The sequence below is a fragment of the Pezoporus occidentalis genome, unplaced genomic scaffold, assembly GCF_034315485.1.
Source record: "Pezoporus occidentalis ecotype Australia unplaced genomic scaffold, CSIRO_AGI_Poc_V1 ctg49, whole genome shotgun sequence".
Lineage (NCBI taxonomy): Eukaryota > Metazoa > Chordata > Aves > Psittaciformes > Psittacidae > Pezoporus > Pezoporus occidentalis.
Genome location: NW_026915824.1, coordinates 1403702 through 1422498, shown reverse-complemented (window position 1 = coordinate 1422498; position 18797 = coordinate 1403702). Strand labels below are relative to the sequence as shown.

Below are 18797 nucleotides of genomic sequence, written 5' to 3'. Positions count from 1 at the left end.
AGTTCACAGTCCTGCAAAAACATGTGGGTTGTGTAAATTTACACTTACTCTAATATCTAAAGATTGTCTAAGAGAAGTGGTTCATATGTTAAGGGATTAGAAAAACATTCTAAATGCACTCAGAATTTATGATCTCATTCCCAGGCCCATTGGTCAGAGTTGTCAATCATCTCCCATAATCCACTATTTCAATTACAGAAGAGGTAAAGGGAAAGGAAAAAGAAAATTAGAGAGACATGTGTGAGATGGAGATGACCTAACTCTTATTATTCAACTGCTTAAGGAGAGATCAAATCTAATTCACTGCTGACATTCATCAGCAGAAAAATATTTCATTGTCCAGATGAGGAAAGCATTCACACACACTTAATTTTAAGCATGTGCTTAACACTCACTGCCTTTTAAACTAAGGAAAAATGTTAACTTGGAACTTAGTGCACTGTACATGCTGCTTTTTGACAGAGTGAGCGCACTGGTTAAAAGGCTACCAAGACAGTAAGGCTTTTGTAAAGCCTTTTAACTACATAACTTTTAAAAAGGGGATGACTTGCATCACACATTCAAGTCAAATTCAACTATTCTGCAGATCAACATGAATCTGTATGAGTAAAGCCAGGAGTGCCAGCAGCTAGCTCTTAGTACAGACCAAATCTTAAAATTACTGCTCTGGTCTTCATTCGACAATATCTTCTGTGTCACACTACACTGAGAATCTGTTTTTTTCATATAAATTAGAAGAAAAGACCTTTTGGTAGCATGGGAGTCCTAGGCTGCACTGTGATTTCTAACTTTAGATACATACTGCTTCAGTTTAAGTTTATTTCTAACACTATTTCCAAGCTAGCAGAATTTTTTAGCTATTTATTAAAAGATAGCAACGTTCATTTTTCATCAGCTTAGTATTACATGAAAGCAATACGTTTTCTGCACATAAGGAAGTACTTGCTAGCCAATATCAACCAACAACTGTGAAAGTAAACAAAAAGAATTTGACCACATTTCATTTTTATCTGTATGTTTTTTTCTAGTATCTAGATTTTAGTTTAGTAATTAATATGTTTTTTTCTTACAGGTCAAAAGTAAAATAGTCCAGCTACATTAAAAATACAGACATCTTTATTAACGTGGTAATAATTCAAGAATGTCTTAAAAGTTTTAGATCCTGTAAATATTGAACTAAATCAAATAAACATTATACAACAAATTGAAAATGTTAGGACCTGCTTTAAAAGCACAATTTTCTTAGTTTAAAAGGCAGTGAGCATTAAGCATATGCTTAAAATCAAGTGTGTATGTGAATGCTTTGATAAACAGCATTTAAAGATGTTTGCATTTTCCCTTAATCAAAGGCAACTGCATATTTTTTTTCTTCCCCATTAGACATGACTCCAGGTAAGTTTATGTGGTGTCCTAAAAACAGACATACAACAACCTTGCTAGTAGAGCTTAAAAAATTTCTACATCCCCAAGAATGACACTTTAATAACCAGATATGTTTTGTGCATTTGACACATTTGACTCATGAACATCCATTTTTTGTGCCAATCTGAGTGAAGATTTCTGGCTAGAGCTTGGGTGACAACACTATTAAAAGCAAAGCTCTTAGATAAAATGTGAATCATCAGTTCTGTTCTATTCAATACGGTATGAAGCTTCACCCTGTCCAGTTTTCCTGCAGGTCCAAAGGAAATTATGCTACAAAATGTGTCTTCACTGGCTTTTCACACATACTTTGGTCACAAAATTTACTTGAATTATGTAGAGCAAAAGCATCTGTGTTGACAACTACTGTCTACCATTTTGTTGCAATTGAACATAGCTATAAAACATGAAGGAAAATAATGTCTGGTCTTAATGCAATTTTTTTTTATATAATATTTTCTTATAATCACTTGTATGCTATATATAGCTAATTCTATTTTTTTTTTGTTTTGTCATTACACAGTAGTCATAATACTCTGAACATTTAAAAAATAGCACTGTCACTATCACTAAAGTGAAAAAAAAATGATTACTACATCATTTCTTACAGCCATTGTCAAAACACAGGTCTAATACTGTATATTATGCTGTTAGAAACAATACATGCTTTTTCTTAGGAAAGAGAAATTAAAAATTATTTGAAACATCTTAGCTCATTTATTCCTAGGGCTTTTGGGGAGGGAGACAGAAGAAGAGATTGTATGATGTGAACCTTATACATTACCACCTATTGCTGCTTCAACACAGTAAACAACCTGTTTATAATATCATACATTTTCCTTTTGGCATTCCCTGCTAGTGCTTTTGAAGTTCACTAGGAATGATAGTCCTTGTGAGAACAACAGATGGATAATACTGTTTACCTTCAGGGAGTGATATTATTTAAACATCACCATTCAGATTTGCCAACAAACCTTAGCAATGCCATGAAACAGCCCTGCTGCTTTACTGCGACCCCTCCTTATGGAGGGCTGTTTTGAACTGTGAGTTAACTTGGTGTTGGCACTGAAAGATGACACTGACATGCCTGAGTTAACATTTTATCCCAGTTGCATTCAAGAATATTTCTGCTTGATTTATTTCTCTGCATTTTCATCCCCAACTTCAATTTACATCATTCTCCACATATGTTTCCAGTCTGTCTTTATTCTCTATTTGTTGGTTGTATTAACAATATATTAACGCTGTATAAATACCCAATACCAACATAAGTGTTTGCATCAGGTACTAAGTTAAAAAATTAAAAAAAAAATTTTAAAAATTCTGCAGAAAAAACTAAGTTTGTAAACATACTGTTTAAAGTTGCACATCAGTAATACACATTTCTCTCAGGAACCTATCAGTCGTCATCAAATCTGGACATCAGACTTTCAGCTCAGTTAATTACATTTGCTGTTTGTTTAAATATAACTAGAAAAAAATACTTTAGAGCACAAATCAGATTGTAGAGTCTTTTCTATTAAGCCAATTTGAAACCACAGGTCTGGATGCAAGGTTGCATATTGCTCATGTGAACAAGCCCTAGGGATCTTTAATCAACTACATAAATAACTGCAGTGCTGACAAAGTCAGTGAACTCACCACTTGTCCGTCTCTCCCTGGAACACCAGGCACTCCGACAGAACCCTGGTGGGAAACAGACGCCAGCGTTTAGCAAATTAAACAGGTCATGAAACCTTTCATCTCTTAATACAGTGCTTAAAAATAATGGTGAATGCTTGCTTACTGTAACTGCATAAATTATTCCAAAACTAATATTTATCCAAGCTGAGCTCTCTTTTAATTTGAGATCTTATACCAATTACACATGTTCTCATGCTGCACATTTTAGCAACTGTCTCAACTGTATGGCCTCTTTCAGAAACAAGCTTCAAGCTTTGTAACCTTGTGGATGCTTCACAAGAAATGTAAGAATTAAAATGCAATTCTATTTAATGCTTTTGATAAATTTTGAGACTGATCCTACACAAACAAACATACCTCCTGAACAAAATTATTCTTGCTTCAAGAGGGATGTTTCAAGCTCAATAAGTGGTAGCACCAATCTATCATAACGCTTTTAAGAGATGATCTGCAACAATTCAGCCTGACAGTGCAAATTACAGATACCCTTTTAAATTACATCAGTATTATTGCAATAAAAATTTAAAAGCCAACACAAGGTGCAAAGAGGAAAGCAAAATATCAATACTGACTTGTAATGTCTGAGGGATCTTTTTACAAAGCAATCACACTATAAGTTTCTATATGATGGACAATTTTTCTAAAGGAACTTGTGTGACTTGTTACGAATGTTCATTGAAAACCTGAGGCATGAAGAAAGCAGGAACACTATGTGCGCTTATCCAACATCATCCTCTTTTTGTATAATAATGGCGTTGCTCAGCAAGGAAACTGAGAGCATTATTTTTCATTTATAATCAACTTAATAGGATACAAAAGTGTGATAGCTGTATTTGAAAGGCTGGCACCCTAAAAGAGAACAGGGGACTGGGAAAAGCACAGGCTCTGTCAACAGTGAAGTGTGCAGTTTCATGGGATCCTTAAGACAAATAAGCACCCTGTGAATACTCTTATGCCCTGCTTTATTTCTTTTTGATTTTATCCCTAAAAAACCAGTGTGTGACATTTCCCCATCTATTCATATTGGTTGGAGGTTTCACTAGAAATGGATTAGTCAAAGGGCACCAACACCCAGAAGCATGTACCAAGAATGGATGCACATGTTTGCCAATGAATAGAGTTGAGAAATCCTGAGAAAAAAGAAAAAGAGGCAACTCATGAGGGTCTTGAAAAACCTCAAACATTTGAATGCCCAAGGGGCTCCAACTCATAACAGAGCTATAAATCAGTGAAATAATACTGTGGCATCCCACTGCATCTCCATGACCCAGAATGCTCTCCCCTTACTGCCAAAGCTTCCATTTTAGCATTCGTGTTGCCTCTTTTTGCTGGATGCGTGGTCATGACTACCAAGGGTTCCTAGCGGACATTTCCACATCTTTCTATAACTTTTCCAGAAAACTAGAAGACAAAGCTCAGGACGGCATTAAACCAGCAGCCTCAATAAACTATCATAACAGTTCCTGGTCTCCATGACAGTCTTTTATAGCTGTTGATTTTTCTTATGAGACAGAAGATGTTAGAGAGTGTAAATAAAGCTGATTCTACCATGCCAAGTTATCAGATATTCAAAAGCTAATCAGCAGATGAGTTTTACTGATGCTGTACATGTAAAATACCCTCCTCCCTGAATCTGAGGGCATAATTTTAAATGGCAATTTAGACATCAGCACAGTTTAAAATGCCACATTCCTGCACTGTGAAACATGAAGTGTAGTCCTCTCCTTCAGCCTGCAAGTTCTGCACAGCCCACAGCTGACAAATTTCCACCAGTTTATATATTTTCCATGGATTTATATGCTTTGGGATTACATTTTTACGTATCAGTGAGGTTTTCTTTCTTTTGTTCAAAAAGTTCCATTTGAACAGACGCAAACAAATCTTCACCTTAAAGAATATTATCTTAGAAAATGAAAGACAGAGGTGGAGTCCTTCTCACATATGTTAATACTACTTATTCATTTCCTCTTACTTTTTTTCTTTATACATTTCAAGCCTGTTTTATTAAATATCTTCCATACAATTTATTAATCTTTTGAAATCAACTAGAAAATTACTTGCCTTGGTGGTGTGTGGGTGAGATGCTGGAAAAGTGGCACTTACTAGGTGTTATTGCTGATATACCTAGGACTGTTTTAATGGTGTAATTCCATAAATCCTAAACTCACTACATCAAACTGAGGCAGTCAGGTTTAATGAGTGTAAATAATGCTGACAGCATTCCCAGGAGGTCAGGTCTTGGGTTACTGAAGGAACAGGAAGATACTGGCAGACCACCTGAACACCATCAGCCAAGCCCCATTTATCAGCAACACCTATGTCCTTTGTTTCTGGTGGTCAATTCTTTAGTCATATGGCACTGATCTACTTGAGTAAGGGCATGCATTTAATCAGAAACTCTATCTCCCCACCTTTCACAACATTTTAACATTGGTTTCCTAGTCGTACCAGTGCACAAATAAGAAAATTATAGCCACCTTTTCACCTGAAAGTTAAGCACACAGATTGAAAACAGTCTGTTCTGCATTGCTTGGACTTCCTACGATGGGGGAAATGAGAAATCTGATGTCTCACATTACATGGCTGCATTTTGTAAAAACAAAATTCAGAGCCTAAACTAACTGATCCAATGCAGTGTACAGTAGCTAATTCCATTCACCTTTTCTGCTTGCAATTTGGCACCAGCAGGAATAATCACTTTCACAGTATTGTTGTTTATACTATACCTTTTGTCCTGGAGGCCCCTGAGGTCCCTGCAAAGGGAAAACAATTCAATTAACATATAACTCTAGCCAATTTAAACTGAAATGACCAATTAAAACTGTCTTATTGTGTAAGCATTCTGATACTGGACTGAAACCGGCTGATGTTTTATACATCAAGGCAAAGTAAAACTTTATGCTCAAAATGCACAATGGATCTTTTCTCTTTTGGAACTGATCTAACTACTAACTGTAAGACTCAAATTTTCCCCTTCTAATTTTTTCTCTTCCAACCCGTCTGTTTCTTATAGTACTGACAAATCTGTCAGCATTAAGGTGACAGTGGTTTTTCTCTTTCTGATACCAGCTAACAGCCAGCTGTGTGTCCACAGTAATAAATCTGCTCAGCAGCATAAAAACAAGGTTTACACAAACAAATATTTTAAAGATAGAAACATAAACCTCATAATCTTCTCACTTTCTAGGTATCAGCATGCATTACTATTTTTTACCCAACATGTGATCTATGCCATCATTTGCAAGTTAAGAGAAAAATAATTAAGAATTAACTTCAGAAATCATTAAGAATGCACTTGAGAAGTAAAGAATCACCATTTCGTCCCCATGACTTGGGAAGGCAGGAAGAGATATCTCAATTCAGGAAAGCTTAACTGCTTAATGTCATACGGGCATCAAAGTCTCATTGGTATTAATAGGACCCATTTCTCATTTGGCTTCTCTGAAGTACCCAGGTTGTTTGTGGAGTGGAGAGCAGAGGCAGGAGGGAAATAGATTAGCCAACCAAGTCTTTGACATTTTCACAGTCCTTTTGGGTAAGAGCCAGACCATGTCCACATTCTTCCCCATGTTCCTACTACAGATGCTGGTGCAACCTGTAGGTGCTGGTGCTATACAAAGCAAGGTGAATTCATGAAGGTGCAGTCCATGAAGGTGCAAAACAAAAACCAAAACCTGAAGAATCAAAATCTTTCTAATGTTTGAATGAATAAAAGAACAATTGATATCAAAACTGCAATTATTAAAAAAAAAAAAAGAAAAAGAAGAAATATTTCTGCTTCAAAATGCAGAGCCAATTTTATTCTTAATGTAGTTTGAAATTAGGTAGAATCCTGCCCTGCTGGTAGATGCATGGCTTATTGGAACACTGCTCTGATAGAAGATTAAACTGCTAAAATGGAAAAGCTCCAGTGGTCATATGTCTGGGTCCTGGATCTACTGATGTGGCTGAAAACCCTGCCTTTTTAAATGTGGATTCTTACATTGGTTATGCATCAAATCTTGCAGCAACATAGATGAGTGCTGCTTCTTGAAAATTTAATGGTGGTGATCAGAACAACAAGTAGAGTAAACATCTGCTGCTTTAGACTGGAGAAAAATGCCCCCAGCTCACTGCATTGTGAAAAAAATGCTATTTAAATCAGGTCATCTTTTCAGTAAGTACCTGAATTCTAACCTTTAGACTTGCTGGAGGCTGAGGTCACCAGTGGTACTGCAATGAAGAACAACCTATTTCTTAAGCGTTGCTTGCAAACAGTCTCCAAGAAAACTGAAATGGATTAAAAATGAGATACACAAATCAAGAGGATGCTGGTAAGTAAGAGTGGCCTGCTGGGTAAGGAACCATGGATAAAACTACATGCTCCACAAATACATATTTTTCCTCTTCTTCAAGAGAAGGAAGTTTCTTCCAATGCCTGACACCATGGCAATGATGAACCAGGAATCATCCCCTTCTGTGAGAAAGGTGCAAGATAAGCTAACATCTTGAAAAACCCCAAAGGATTAATGCTCAAACTAGAGCTTTCCTACATCACTGCTACCAAAATAAGCTCCAAACATCTACGTTCTGGGCATCAGTTATCTGATGAACTTTCATATATTAACCAGTTGTATTTTGGGGATATTTCATATCTTAAGAAAAATCCCTCCATCAGTAAGCTAGACTGACCAGCTGAAGACTACCTTCATAGTTCAAACCTGCTACTTTTATGACCCAGGAATGGAGATTGCCTCTTGAGCCTTTTTGTTACTTAAAAAAACCCAACTCAAAAAATAACCAACCAAACTGAAAAGTCTGACCTAAATGTAGTTAGAACAAATGTTCTGAGTCCAGAATTCTTCCTAGATTTCCCTTCTAATGTTACAGTTGTATTTTCTTCTTAAGCTTATTCTGTTCGTTATGCTTCAGCAAGCTGCAAAACATGAAATAATTCTGCCCTGTAAAGGTTAAAGCTGCAGTTTCAGAGCACACACATTCAGGGTGTGATACATTAGCAATAGCCTCTCAAGGTGTTCTGTATTCAACTTCAGTGACTCAGTTGCTAAACTCTTAAAGATATGTATGTTTGGGTACTTTCAATTTGCAGGTCTAAGCAGCAGTAAGGATTTGTTTTACAAGGTATCAAAGTTCATGGACAGTGAGAACAAGCACCAAATGAAAATGTCTAACAAAAATAAAATGAAAAAATGATTTTCTTTTTTATAACACTGAAAAAGTTATATAGCAAAATATGTCACAATGGTGCAATACACTTATACAAAAAAACCTCTTATTCCAAAGCTTTGGGGGAAAAAAAAAACTGTTTTTCTTTTAAACTTCCATATTTCCTATGTAAAGTAAAAGCTTTTTGTAATGAGAAGGCCTCTAGGAGGTATTGTGTCTTTATTTCTGTGGGACAAAAGAAGTTTCAAGACTGTCACTGAGATAACATATTTCCCCTTTGGTGCCAATAACAATCCTTAAACACTTAGAATAGATTTTAGATTGGAATAGAATTTAGATTGGAAAAGACCTTAAGATCAAGTCCAACCATTAACCTTACACTGCCAAGTCTGCTACTAAATTGTGTCCCTAAGCACTGCATCTACACATCTTTTAAATACTTCTAGGTATGGTAACTCCTCCACTTCCCTGGGCAGCCTGTTCCAGTGACTGACAACCCTATTCTGAGAAGGAATTTTTCCTAATATCTAATCTAAATTTCCCAGGTGCAATTTGAGGCAATTTCCTCTTGTCCTATCGCTTGTTACTTGGGAGAAGAGACAGACCCCCACCTCACTCCATCCTCCTTTCAGGTAGTTGTAGAGAGCAATAAGGTCTGAGCCTCCTCTTCTCCAGACTAAACAACCCCACTTTGCTGAGCTGCTCCTCACAGAACTGGTTCTCTAGACCTTTCGCCAGCTTTGTTGCTCTCCTTTGGACATGTTCCAGTACCTCAATGTCTTTCTTGTAGTGAGGGGCCCAAAAATGAACACAGTATTTCAGATGCAATCTCACTAGTGCTGAGTATGGGAGGATGATCACTTCCTTATTCCCACAGATTGATTTCTTACCAGTCTAAAGGCATAAGGAACTTATGAAGGAAACCTGAACTAGTAGATGTACATGAAAAGGAAAGCACAGGTTTCACACAAAGTATTCATGTGCATTTCAGGAGAGCCTGTACTACCCACTGATCCCATTTTCTGTGTGTAGTGGGCATGTGATGTTATTCTGGAAATGTGTTCCTGCATGGTTGAGGAGTGTTTCATATAGATTGCAATATCTAGAGTACAAGTATTGAAATGTGCAATGCTTTAGTATTGATGTATCACCTAGATAAAAGAATGACCAGCTAAGAAAACAGATTAACTATAATGGGAAATCTCACCTAACTTGAGATTAAGTAGTATCCCCTCCCATGCTATCTACCTTAACTGATGAAAAGAGCAGCAGTAAGTATTAATTAATGATCAGGCAGAGCTTTTTATTATTACTGCCTTAGTCATTGTTGTGGCAGCCATTACTGAAGTACAGAAGTTACAAAACGGCAAAGACTACTGCTCCTGAGACTGCCTGCAAGTCATGGCCAATGCAATTGTATTGGGGAAAAAAACTAACAGTTCCTGTGAGAGGCACAGGTTGAGAATTTCCATTTCATCTGCTAGTTCCTAGTAAGCTTTTGCAGCTAAACAGCGTAAGAACACCACCTCATAAAACTTGCTATGAATATGCTACCAGAATGAAACAAAGAAGGCTGCTGCAGAACTCTGGCCACTGAAAACAAAACCACAATTAGTAGGTTCCTGGAGGAGCTATGAAGATTCACACCAGCTGAGCATCTGGTCTTGGCCATTGGCCTAAAAGGTTGAATTGAACTTAGCAGCACTTCCCAGTCAGCTCTGCCTGATCCCTATGTGTCCATTTTATTCATTTTAACATAAGGTGACAAATGAATCTTCATAAATTTTAAAGATGTGACATTTTGCAGACTTAACTGCAAGGTTTCCACTGTCTTTCACAGAAATAGCAATACACTTTGGAAGAACATCCTCTTTATTCTGAATAACTAGCAAAAGCAGTAGCATTAAGTCTTATTTTCTTGAACAGATGCCCAGCAAGACTGTATAAGCACATAACTGCTAGTTTGGAAAACAATATATTTTAAAGAGGGACTTTACATTTGGATTGATCATTACAGTACAGATATTTTTTGCAAAGAGACACCTTTACCTGACTTCTCTGGTTATTCTGGAGTGTTCTGTTCATGCAAAACATCTGTAAAATTACTTACCTGTCTTTACAGCCAATTTTGGAGGATAAAATAATATGCAGGGTTTTTTTCAGTGACAAGAAATGGTTGATTCATACACTGAACATGTTTAAATTTACTTCTTTTCCAAGAAGCTGAAATCACTGCAAATTTTGATCTTCCAATTTTTTATGACTATGCACTAGTTTAAAATACTTTATATATAAAAGCATCCAAAACTCTCCCATATGAAAATTAGAAAGAAAACCACCTCATGCACACCTTCTATACTATTGCAACTTATGAATTGGAAAATGTAGATTATCAGTGTCAGCCCTGGAGATTTCCCATCACTGACTCACTTTAAGTTCTCATGAATAGTTTGCAACTAGAAATCCTAGCTCTTGGGTAGAAAAGAGTCACATATTCATGAATGATTAATTCTGAAAATGAGAAAATAAAACAGGAAAATGTGTATGGCATTTAAGAGAGCATATAATGAGGAATAGCAGACAAATAGCATGGGAAGAAGGATGAATTATGAGAGGCAGAACACAACTTTAACTGAAAAGTCTGAAAAGCTAAGGAAATTGCTGGCCTTCTCTCTTGCATAAAATACATTTTGCTGGTTCCACATAACATTTCAAAACTTAATCCCTTTGGTCACCCCACTACTTGGCCTCCCTCTGAATTCTCTTAATCCTTTCTGCACAGAGGAATGATACCTTCAGCTCTTGCAGCAAGTAGATCTGCAGGGCTTTCAAGTGCCGTGGAAACCAGACACAAATTACAACTAACTCATCATTCTTACATTCTTTTATAACATTAAAGATGCATATAGTCAATACTTTTAAAACTTAAACCTAAGCCTCCATCTCACCTAAAAAGAACTTGAACTCTCGTGGCTCAAAGAGAAGACAGAGATTCTTCCTGACATAGCAACATATAGAGCCAAAACCCCCTTGCAAACATCTTGACTGCAAGGATAGAAGAGCAACAAAAGCCCACTCCAACAACCTGGAAAGATTTTCAGCTGGGAACGAGAGACCCCTGAAAGCAACAATTAGCTTTCCTAAACCTTTCTTCCCACTACCCTGTCCCAACCCACACACACTTATGTTGGAAATCGGGAAGAAGAGAAGCTATTCCCTGTCTTCAAGGCAAATTTCCCTAGTGCACCTAAGGCAGTCTGAGCTCTCTTGTGCCAAAGGAGAATTCACGCCAGAGAACTCAGTTACTCTTTGTATATGGTCCAAGCAAACTTCTGCTTGAGAGTAAGAAAAGTTATTACTGTCCTCTCAACATCATCTGAAACACTATTTTCTTTTTCTTTATTGACAAAGAACTTCATTAAAAATAGGGAACATGGCAGCAAATTCTCCTTTGGAGAAAATTGTCACATCTTTGTCTTCACTAGAGCCACTGGTTTTCCTATGTCACTGGATGGAAAACATGAACATTCCCAGAACTCCAAATGTATTAAAATGATTTTAGCTTTTTGTGAATCAAGGCACACATTGTTTGAGTAGGTCACAAATTACTCAACATGTGTAATAAGCTTGTGGTACATTCTGAGACACAAGCTGGAAAACACTGCTTTCTCATTAGCTACTATCTTGTGCTCTTCAAGAAATTTATCCATTTCTTGTAAAAAGAGAAAATAGAAGACTAAGCAATTTCAAGCTGTGCTGTTGTTGATTCACAAGTTCTATCAATAACCTGTACATTCACTAGAAATACCAAGAATCATTACCAAATATAAGTGCTAGAGATATTTCATGAAAAAGAGAAGTTTTTATCCTCATTATTACAATCTTGAGGTCAGGCTTGCAGCTCTTCTTCACCTGAACAGCATCATGGAACTTAAAGCTGTTGAGAGTGTGATCCTGTAGGCTACAGGTAGCCTTCAGTTTCCACAACCTTCTGCAAATACATCCAAATTGTACAGACTGTTTTGCATCATCTGGTGCTCTCCTTGGCTATATCCTGCCTCCATCTTGGACAAAGAACCAGAATACATGCCACAATGCTTGCTTTTTACTGGAAAGGGCATTGGACATGTGGTCAAGTAGGAAACCACAGTACACTCCAACAAGTGGACCCACTGGCCACCGGGACCGGTAGTACTTTATGGGACCCATCGGCTTCACAGTTTCAATTTCATCAGGAAGAAGAAACAGGAAGGTAACTCACACTTCAGATTCTTGGTGTGAAACAAAGGCAAGTTCTTACAAAAGAATTCCTGCAGAATTAACCTAGAATGGTTTTGTTAAACCATTATCTTGAAATGAAAAAGTAGAAGACTTTAGCTTCCTGATCACAGCAGGTATTTCTGAGTCTCAGAATCTTTTTTTTTTTATTCTTCCAGAAGATATTGGATTTTGTTAATTCAAATTGTTTTGCAATTTGTCAAGGTTAAAGATCATCACACCTGTTTAAAACTTCATGAATACAAACAGATAGCAATCATATCTGCAGTGATTGCTGAGCATATAATCTTCCTCCTCAGAAGCATTCAGGAATCAAAACCACATGCCACAGGCTACAGTTCTGTCATCTCTCATAAAAATAAGAATGACCACAAGTGTTTAGGGGGATCTTAAGGGAAAAGAACCACCGCATGTTTCAGAGTTCTGAGAATATGTGACAGGCAGAAACTTCTCATGCCTTGCCCTGTGGCTGAGGCTGATTTACAACCAGTGGAACTTCAATTTGCTTCCAAATGAATAGGGTTAATTAGTTCCTGATGCAACAGAAAACATTTACTGCCATATCTGAATATTTGTAAAAAAATGCATTCAGTTTTCTTTCACATTCTCACACACACAGAGGGAAAAAACAAAACCTCAGGAGAGGAGAACATTCTGAGAGTTTTAGTGTGCTGTGCTGTGTCTTCACTGTTCCATCAGGCAAAGAGCCAAGAGCTATTGCCACAGAGACAGCTGGGATTTTGGCCCTTAAAACAAGTAGATGGTTCTTGTGCTGCTCAATGCTCTCAAGGTAGAAACAGCTCAATTTCAGAGACAGTGATAAGTGGGGGCCAGGAACTGGGAACACCTGGCTTGACTCTTTTGCTTTGCTGTTTGCCCTTAGATGTTTCATTTCCCTCTACTACAAACTTAAAGAAGTTGGCCTTATATGACAGGCAACTGTATGTAAAAAGAGCAGGTTGTCTTTCTCATGTTTTCTTCACAAATGAGGTTTCAAATAGTCTGTGACAAAGGAAGGTTAGAAAATACACAGCTATAAAGCTTTTTGGAATTTCACATTTTTAAAAAGTATACATGTCACGTATTTGTTACATACCAGCGGAGTACTTACTATTAATCCTTGTTCTCCTGGTTTTCCTGGCTCACCCTTAAAACAAAAAAAGGAAAAAAAAAAAGAGTGAATAATTTCAGTAACCTGTCATTTAACATGTCTAGAATTCAATTTTCTACTTGATAAAAGTATCTTAAAAAATTCATTCTTAAACGTGTGGCAGCTGACTGTACATTACGTATATTACTTTTTTGTAAAAGTAATGTCAGTAAGGGTTGTCAGGCATTGGAATAGGCTGCCCGTGGAAGTGGTGGAATCACCATCGCTGAAGTGTTCCAACACCATGTAGACGAGGCCCTTAGTGACATGGTTTAGTGGTGGTCTTGGCAGTCCTGGAGTAATGGTTGGACTTGATGATCTTAAAGGTCCTTTCCAACCTAGCTGATTCTATGATTCTATGTGTGCATTGCATTCAGAAGAAGATATGTATCATCTTCAAACACACCAAGATACCCAAGAGAGAGAAACCAGATATGCATGGGTTTCTGACAGCTAATTACCTACGCTTGTTGGACTTTTCAGCTCTCTCTGAAACATTGCTAACTTCTGGATACAGCAGTTACACATCCTGAAGTGAGTATCAAGATATCCCCATAAATTTAGGGAAATAAAGATGAAATAATTTCAAGAGTTTGTATCATTCTATTGTCTTATTAACAGGAAAAAAAAATCTCGTTCTTTTTTTATTTCTTTCTGGAGGCATTAAAGTTTCAAAGTCTTTGCTCTGGTGTCTGTGCGATGCAAAGGTATTACTCTGTAAGAAGGCAAATATGTTCTGGTTCCAACAGGATCTTCTGTGGACATCCAAAGAAAGGCTTAGGCAGAAGGCTGAGCAGCCCTTTCTAACATCTCTTCCTTGGTGCTCTCTGCTGGCCATAGGTCCAACAGCATGTCTAACATTTCTACCTCCTCAGCTCTAAGATTTCCTGCCCAAGAAACCAATACTTTCTCATCTCTAGAAGCTTTAAGTATCCATAATAGGTTGCACACTTCTGGGATACAAGGTGGTGATGACAGAGATGGAGACATGTGGGCACGCAGGCTGCTCTTTTCCCCTGGTACACTGTGGAAGAGAAGTAGCGGGGTTGCTGGAGTTTCTCCCCGTGCCTTGCTATCTTGGCTGCCTGACTTGCTTAGGATACCCAGCAAGTGCATGGGCACAGGAGAAAACAGGGGCCCAAGTACATCTTATATCTCTGGTGATTGTAAAGCTCCTTGCTTGAGAAAGACAGGTTGGAAAAGAAGTCCCTGCTTTGCCTAGCACTGCAAAAGAGGAAATGACTACCTTCTAATGGTGGTTGACCACTGTGAGGACATCGTCTTACAGCTGTGTGGTGCTGCAATGCCCTTATGAATAACACAGTGCAGCTATTTTGTTGTTCAGCTCTTTAGCTCAAAGGTCCATGAAAGCCTTCTAAAGATACAAAGCTGTCACCACCTCTTGGCTAAACTTTCCCTCTCTCCTGCTGACTGCACACCACACAGCCATGGAGGAAAAAAAACCACCTTCTGGGGATCAGGATCACTAACCTGAGGGTACAGGACAATAGCAAGGAGCAGAATGGTAACAGCAGTCAGCAATCTGGACAGTTTCTATCTGCTTGTTTGTATCTGATTCTAAAGCCGTATTATGAACTGATTTTCCATAATGCTATAGGGCTTAAGATAGCCACAGCTTAAAAACCTATAAAAAGAAACTCTCTCTTGCCATCTAAAGTCAAAATCACTACAGAACTATTATAAAATGGAATGACCTCATTGCATAAAATGCATTACTTCCCTGTTATGAGAAACACTAATGTTCCCTCTGCTAAAAAAACACAAAACCCCAAGCAACACACAGTCATGTTGAAATCAGCAAAGCCAGCTGATTCTAGCCTCTTGTACTTGAATTATAAAAATGGCACCACTGCAGTCAGAAATGCATTCTGGTTTCAGTCTCACCTTCACTATATCAAAGCAGAAGCAACTCTGCTGACTGCAGTCAATTTTACCACATTAAAAGGACAAACCAGAGACCAAGATGAGGCCCAAAGCCCGATGTGCTGCAGGATGAACAAGAGATGAGTAGGTGCTCAACAACAGAAACAAAAGACTTTTAATGTCATTTCATAACCTTGAGCTATAACTGATAAGGGCAATGGTGGTGAAAAACAAAACAAAGCAACAACATTAACAGCAGCAGCCCTAGAGCACTGTAGGTCTTAATTGCCAAGCCTTGCTGGATTTTCACAGGACATTTTAGCAGGGTTTTACTATTATCATCATGTTATATTGATTTGTACAGTAAATAGTGTTTCAGATGAGGCAACCTCAATAGGGCCAGAACAAGAGTGTAGGTATTTTCTTTCTTGGTTTTACCTAAAAAGGCCCTGCAGGGAAATTTTATGCCTTTCTGTCCTAACCCCACATAATAGCTATGCTTTTCCTTCAAAAAGCCCTGTTTCTATTTCCAGTGCTGGTCCTCACCTTGCTAGTTCCCTATGTGTCCTCTCAGCCACAGTTTGTACTTATCATGGGGAGAGGTGTGTGTGTGTGTGCAGCTGTACATGTGGTGCTTCAGTTGCCATGTCCCTTTCCTGTCTGTGATTCCATTTCCACACTGATAACACAGTGGCATTCATGATGAAAAGAGAGTTACTTCTTTCAAAAGAATGAAAATTAAAGAGCCTACAAAATATAAAACAAAAAACACTCAGATTTTGCTTTAAAAAAGTCCATGTATTGATGCATCTGTTTAAAAAGCATTTAATCATCAGGTCATGAAGTGTCAGATACTGTGCCTAAACCAAACAATTAGCAGTAACAATGGATTCTGCTGGTTGTTCTAATGAACAGGAAATGAGCCAAGGAAAATGGTATTATACTTGTGTAAAGGTGGCAGAACCTGATTCTAAACTTCATCATAATTTAGGCAGCATTTAGCAATTTATTACTTTAATTCCATGATTTTTGAGGCTAAATCATTAGGAAGTGAGAATTCAGGCCTGTCCGTGCTACAAACATCTCAAATTCAGCTTTATCTTGAAGTTTGAGAACAAATATTTACTACTTTTGGGAGGGGCAGACCCTTCTCATGCATTTATCAATGCTTACATTACATCAATGAGCAACACAGAAACCTTAGAATGTGTGGGGAAACTATCAGGAGAGGAAGGCAAGGAACCTAGGTGTTACTCTTGGCCCTGCAATGAACTTGCTCTTTGTGAGGGAGACTTCAGATACACCATAACTCTGCCTGTGGTTCAGCTTCCATGTATCTTCCTTGCCAATCTTACCTCAGAAAACATCTTTGAAACTGAGCTGGCATATACTTGAGAGGCACTGGGACACCATGACAGCCACAGACTAACTCACCGGTAAGCCTGGCATCCCACGAGGACCATCTTTGCCGGTATCTCCTGGTGGCCCTCTGGGTCCTGGTGGCCCTGGAGGTCCAGGGGGTCCAGCTTGTCCTTGGTCCCCCTAAACCAATATAAAACTCATCACAAGTTTGTTTTATAGGCACCAACCACATACAAAGACATTGATTTACCCAGAAAGATCACAAGACAGGCTGGAGGAAGCTGCCATGAGCGGGACAGTGGCTCCTTTACTGCTTATGGCAGAGGCTGGGCTTTGCCTTCGAGACCAGACGGTTGTATCCTTCTAATGCAATCAGCCACAGAGCAGAACATTTAAATTCTAAACTGCTTGTCCTGCCACAACACATGCCAAAATTTGGGGTAGCCTTGCAACATTTTACTCATCTAGTTTTCCAGAACAAGTAACTGTTTTCAATAAGCAGCTGTTTGCTTCATAATTCACATAATCATAACAAAGCTGAGGTAAAAAAGAAGAGCCACATGTGAGAATATATAGTTTGCATGGCAATTTTCCAAGCCCATCAATGATGCATGGATAGATTTCAAATATGAGCATGGAAAATAACTGCTTTTTCGTGAAGTTGTACATAATTTTTCATCTGTTCTGAGGAGTTGTTTTATAACAACTATTAGCTAACTCTCTTAATGGCTTTTACTTCTAATTTAACTTAGTAATTTGTAAAAGCCAATTTCCAAGAGAGTTGCCAAAACATATTACTTTCCCCTTAAAAAAAAAAAAAAAAAGACACCAAAACATGGTACTTAAGTTATTTAATTTCCAGCATATCATTGCTAAAATCTGGAAAAAGTCAACTGCATCTTAAATATGGATCATTTAGCAAAGCTACCCATAGCCTTCTAATCGTTAATATCATTAACAGTTGCCTCATTCTAAAACATTTGCAAATGAACATCCTGCTATAAGAAGGCATCTGACAAAAAGGTACAGCAAAGAGTAAACTGAATGTAAAGAAGAACCAGACTCCAGTGAGATGAAGCACTACCTTAATGAGGCGGCGTTTAATGAGCTGCTGATCAGCTGAGAGAAACCCATGATTGATTTTAGGAAACACCATCTGATCAGGCAGGTGAGGTCAAAGGTTGAAGATCAGAGATGAGAGAATTGAAGAATAGACATCAGAAGGCCCGAGAAAGAAATAAAGACATATTCATTAGATTTGTAATAACTAAAATAATATAAACCGGTGCTTCTGCCTCAGAAACTGTGCATTTTCTTTTGAAGAAATTTACCTCTGATACACAGGACGTACCACTCCATGAATTAACCACATACAGTGAGTTAACTGCATAACTTTTTTCTCCCCGGACTTCCTGTGAGAATTCTTCACATGTATCTTTCTTTCATTGCCCGGGCTCTAAAGATCAGCATTTTTACATGTTGTTCTTTCAGCAAAGCTTCTAGAGACAAAGCACCAGTTCAGCTTTCAGTCAGATTTTCTAACCAGCATATTGTGCCATGAAGAATGGTGTCATTTTAATAAGGGCTGGAGCTCCAGCCTGACCAGATTGCTTCAATCCTTCCTGCTTAATTTGCAAATCCAGCTTTTAGAAAATCTGTATGTACAGATTAAACCTCTGCTATCTAACACAAATAGCTGACTCTACATGTAACCAGTATAGAGTTCACTGACATTTTCCACACTCCTGTATGCCTCAGGGAAGCAGAACTACAGAAAAATATCATCTGAAAATAAAATACTGATTGAGATAATGGGGAATGTGGGTGTTTCCAGGGCTAACACTATGCATAG

At 37.9% G+C, this 18797-nt stretch overlaps 1 protein-coding gene across 1 annotated transcript in view; it reads right to left on the bottom strand.

The window, feature by feature from the left end:
- Positions 1 to 18797, bottom strand: part of COL25A1 (collagen type XXV alpha 1 chain) — a 299864-nt gene that overhangs the window by 71715 nt on the left and 209352 nt on the right. Inside the window, exons 8-12 of the mRNA XM_062636654.1 lie at positions 18030 to 18101; positions 17018 to 17125; positions 13661 to 13696; positions 5832 to 5858; positions 3064 to 3108 (exon numbers count right to left, since the gene is read on the bottom strand). Of these exons, the coding sequence (XP_062492638.1) occupies positions 3064 to 3108; positions 5832 to 5858; positions 13661 to 13696; positions 17018 to 17125; positions 18030 to 18101 (288 nt within the window). The remainder of the gene's footprint in view (positions 1 to 3063; positions 3109 to 5831; positions 5859 to 13660; positions 13697 to 17017; positions 17126 to 18029; positions 18102 to 18797) is intronic.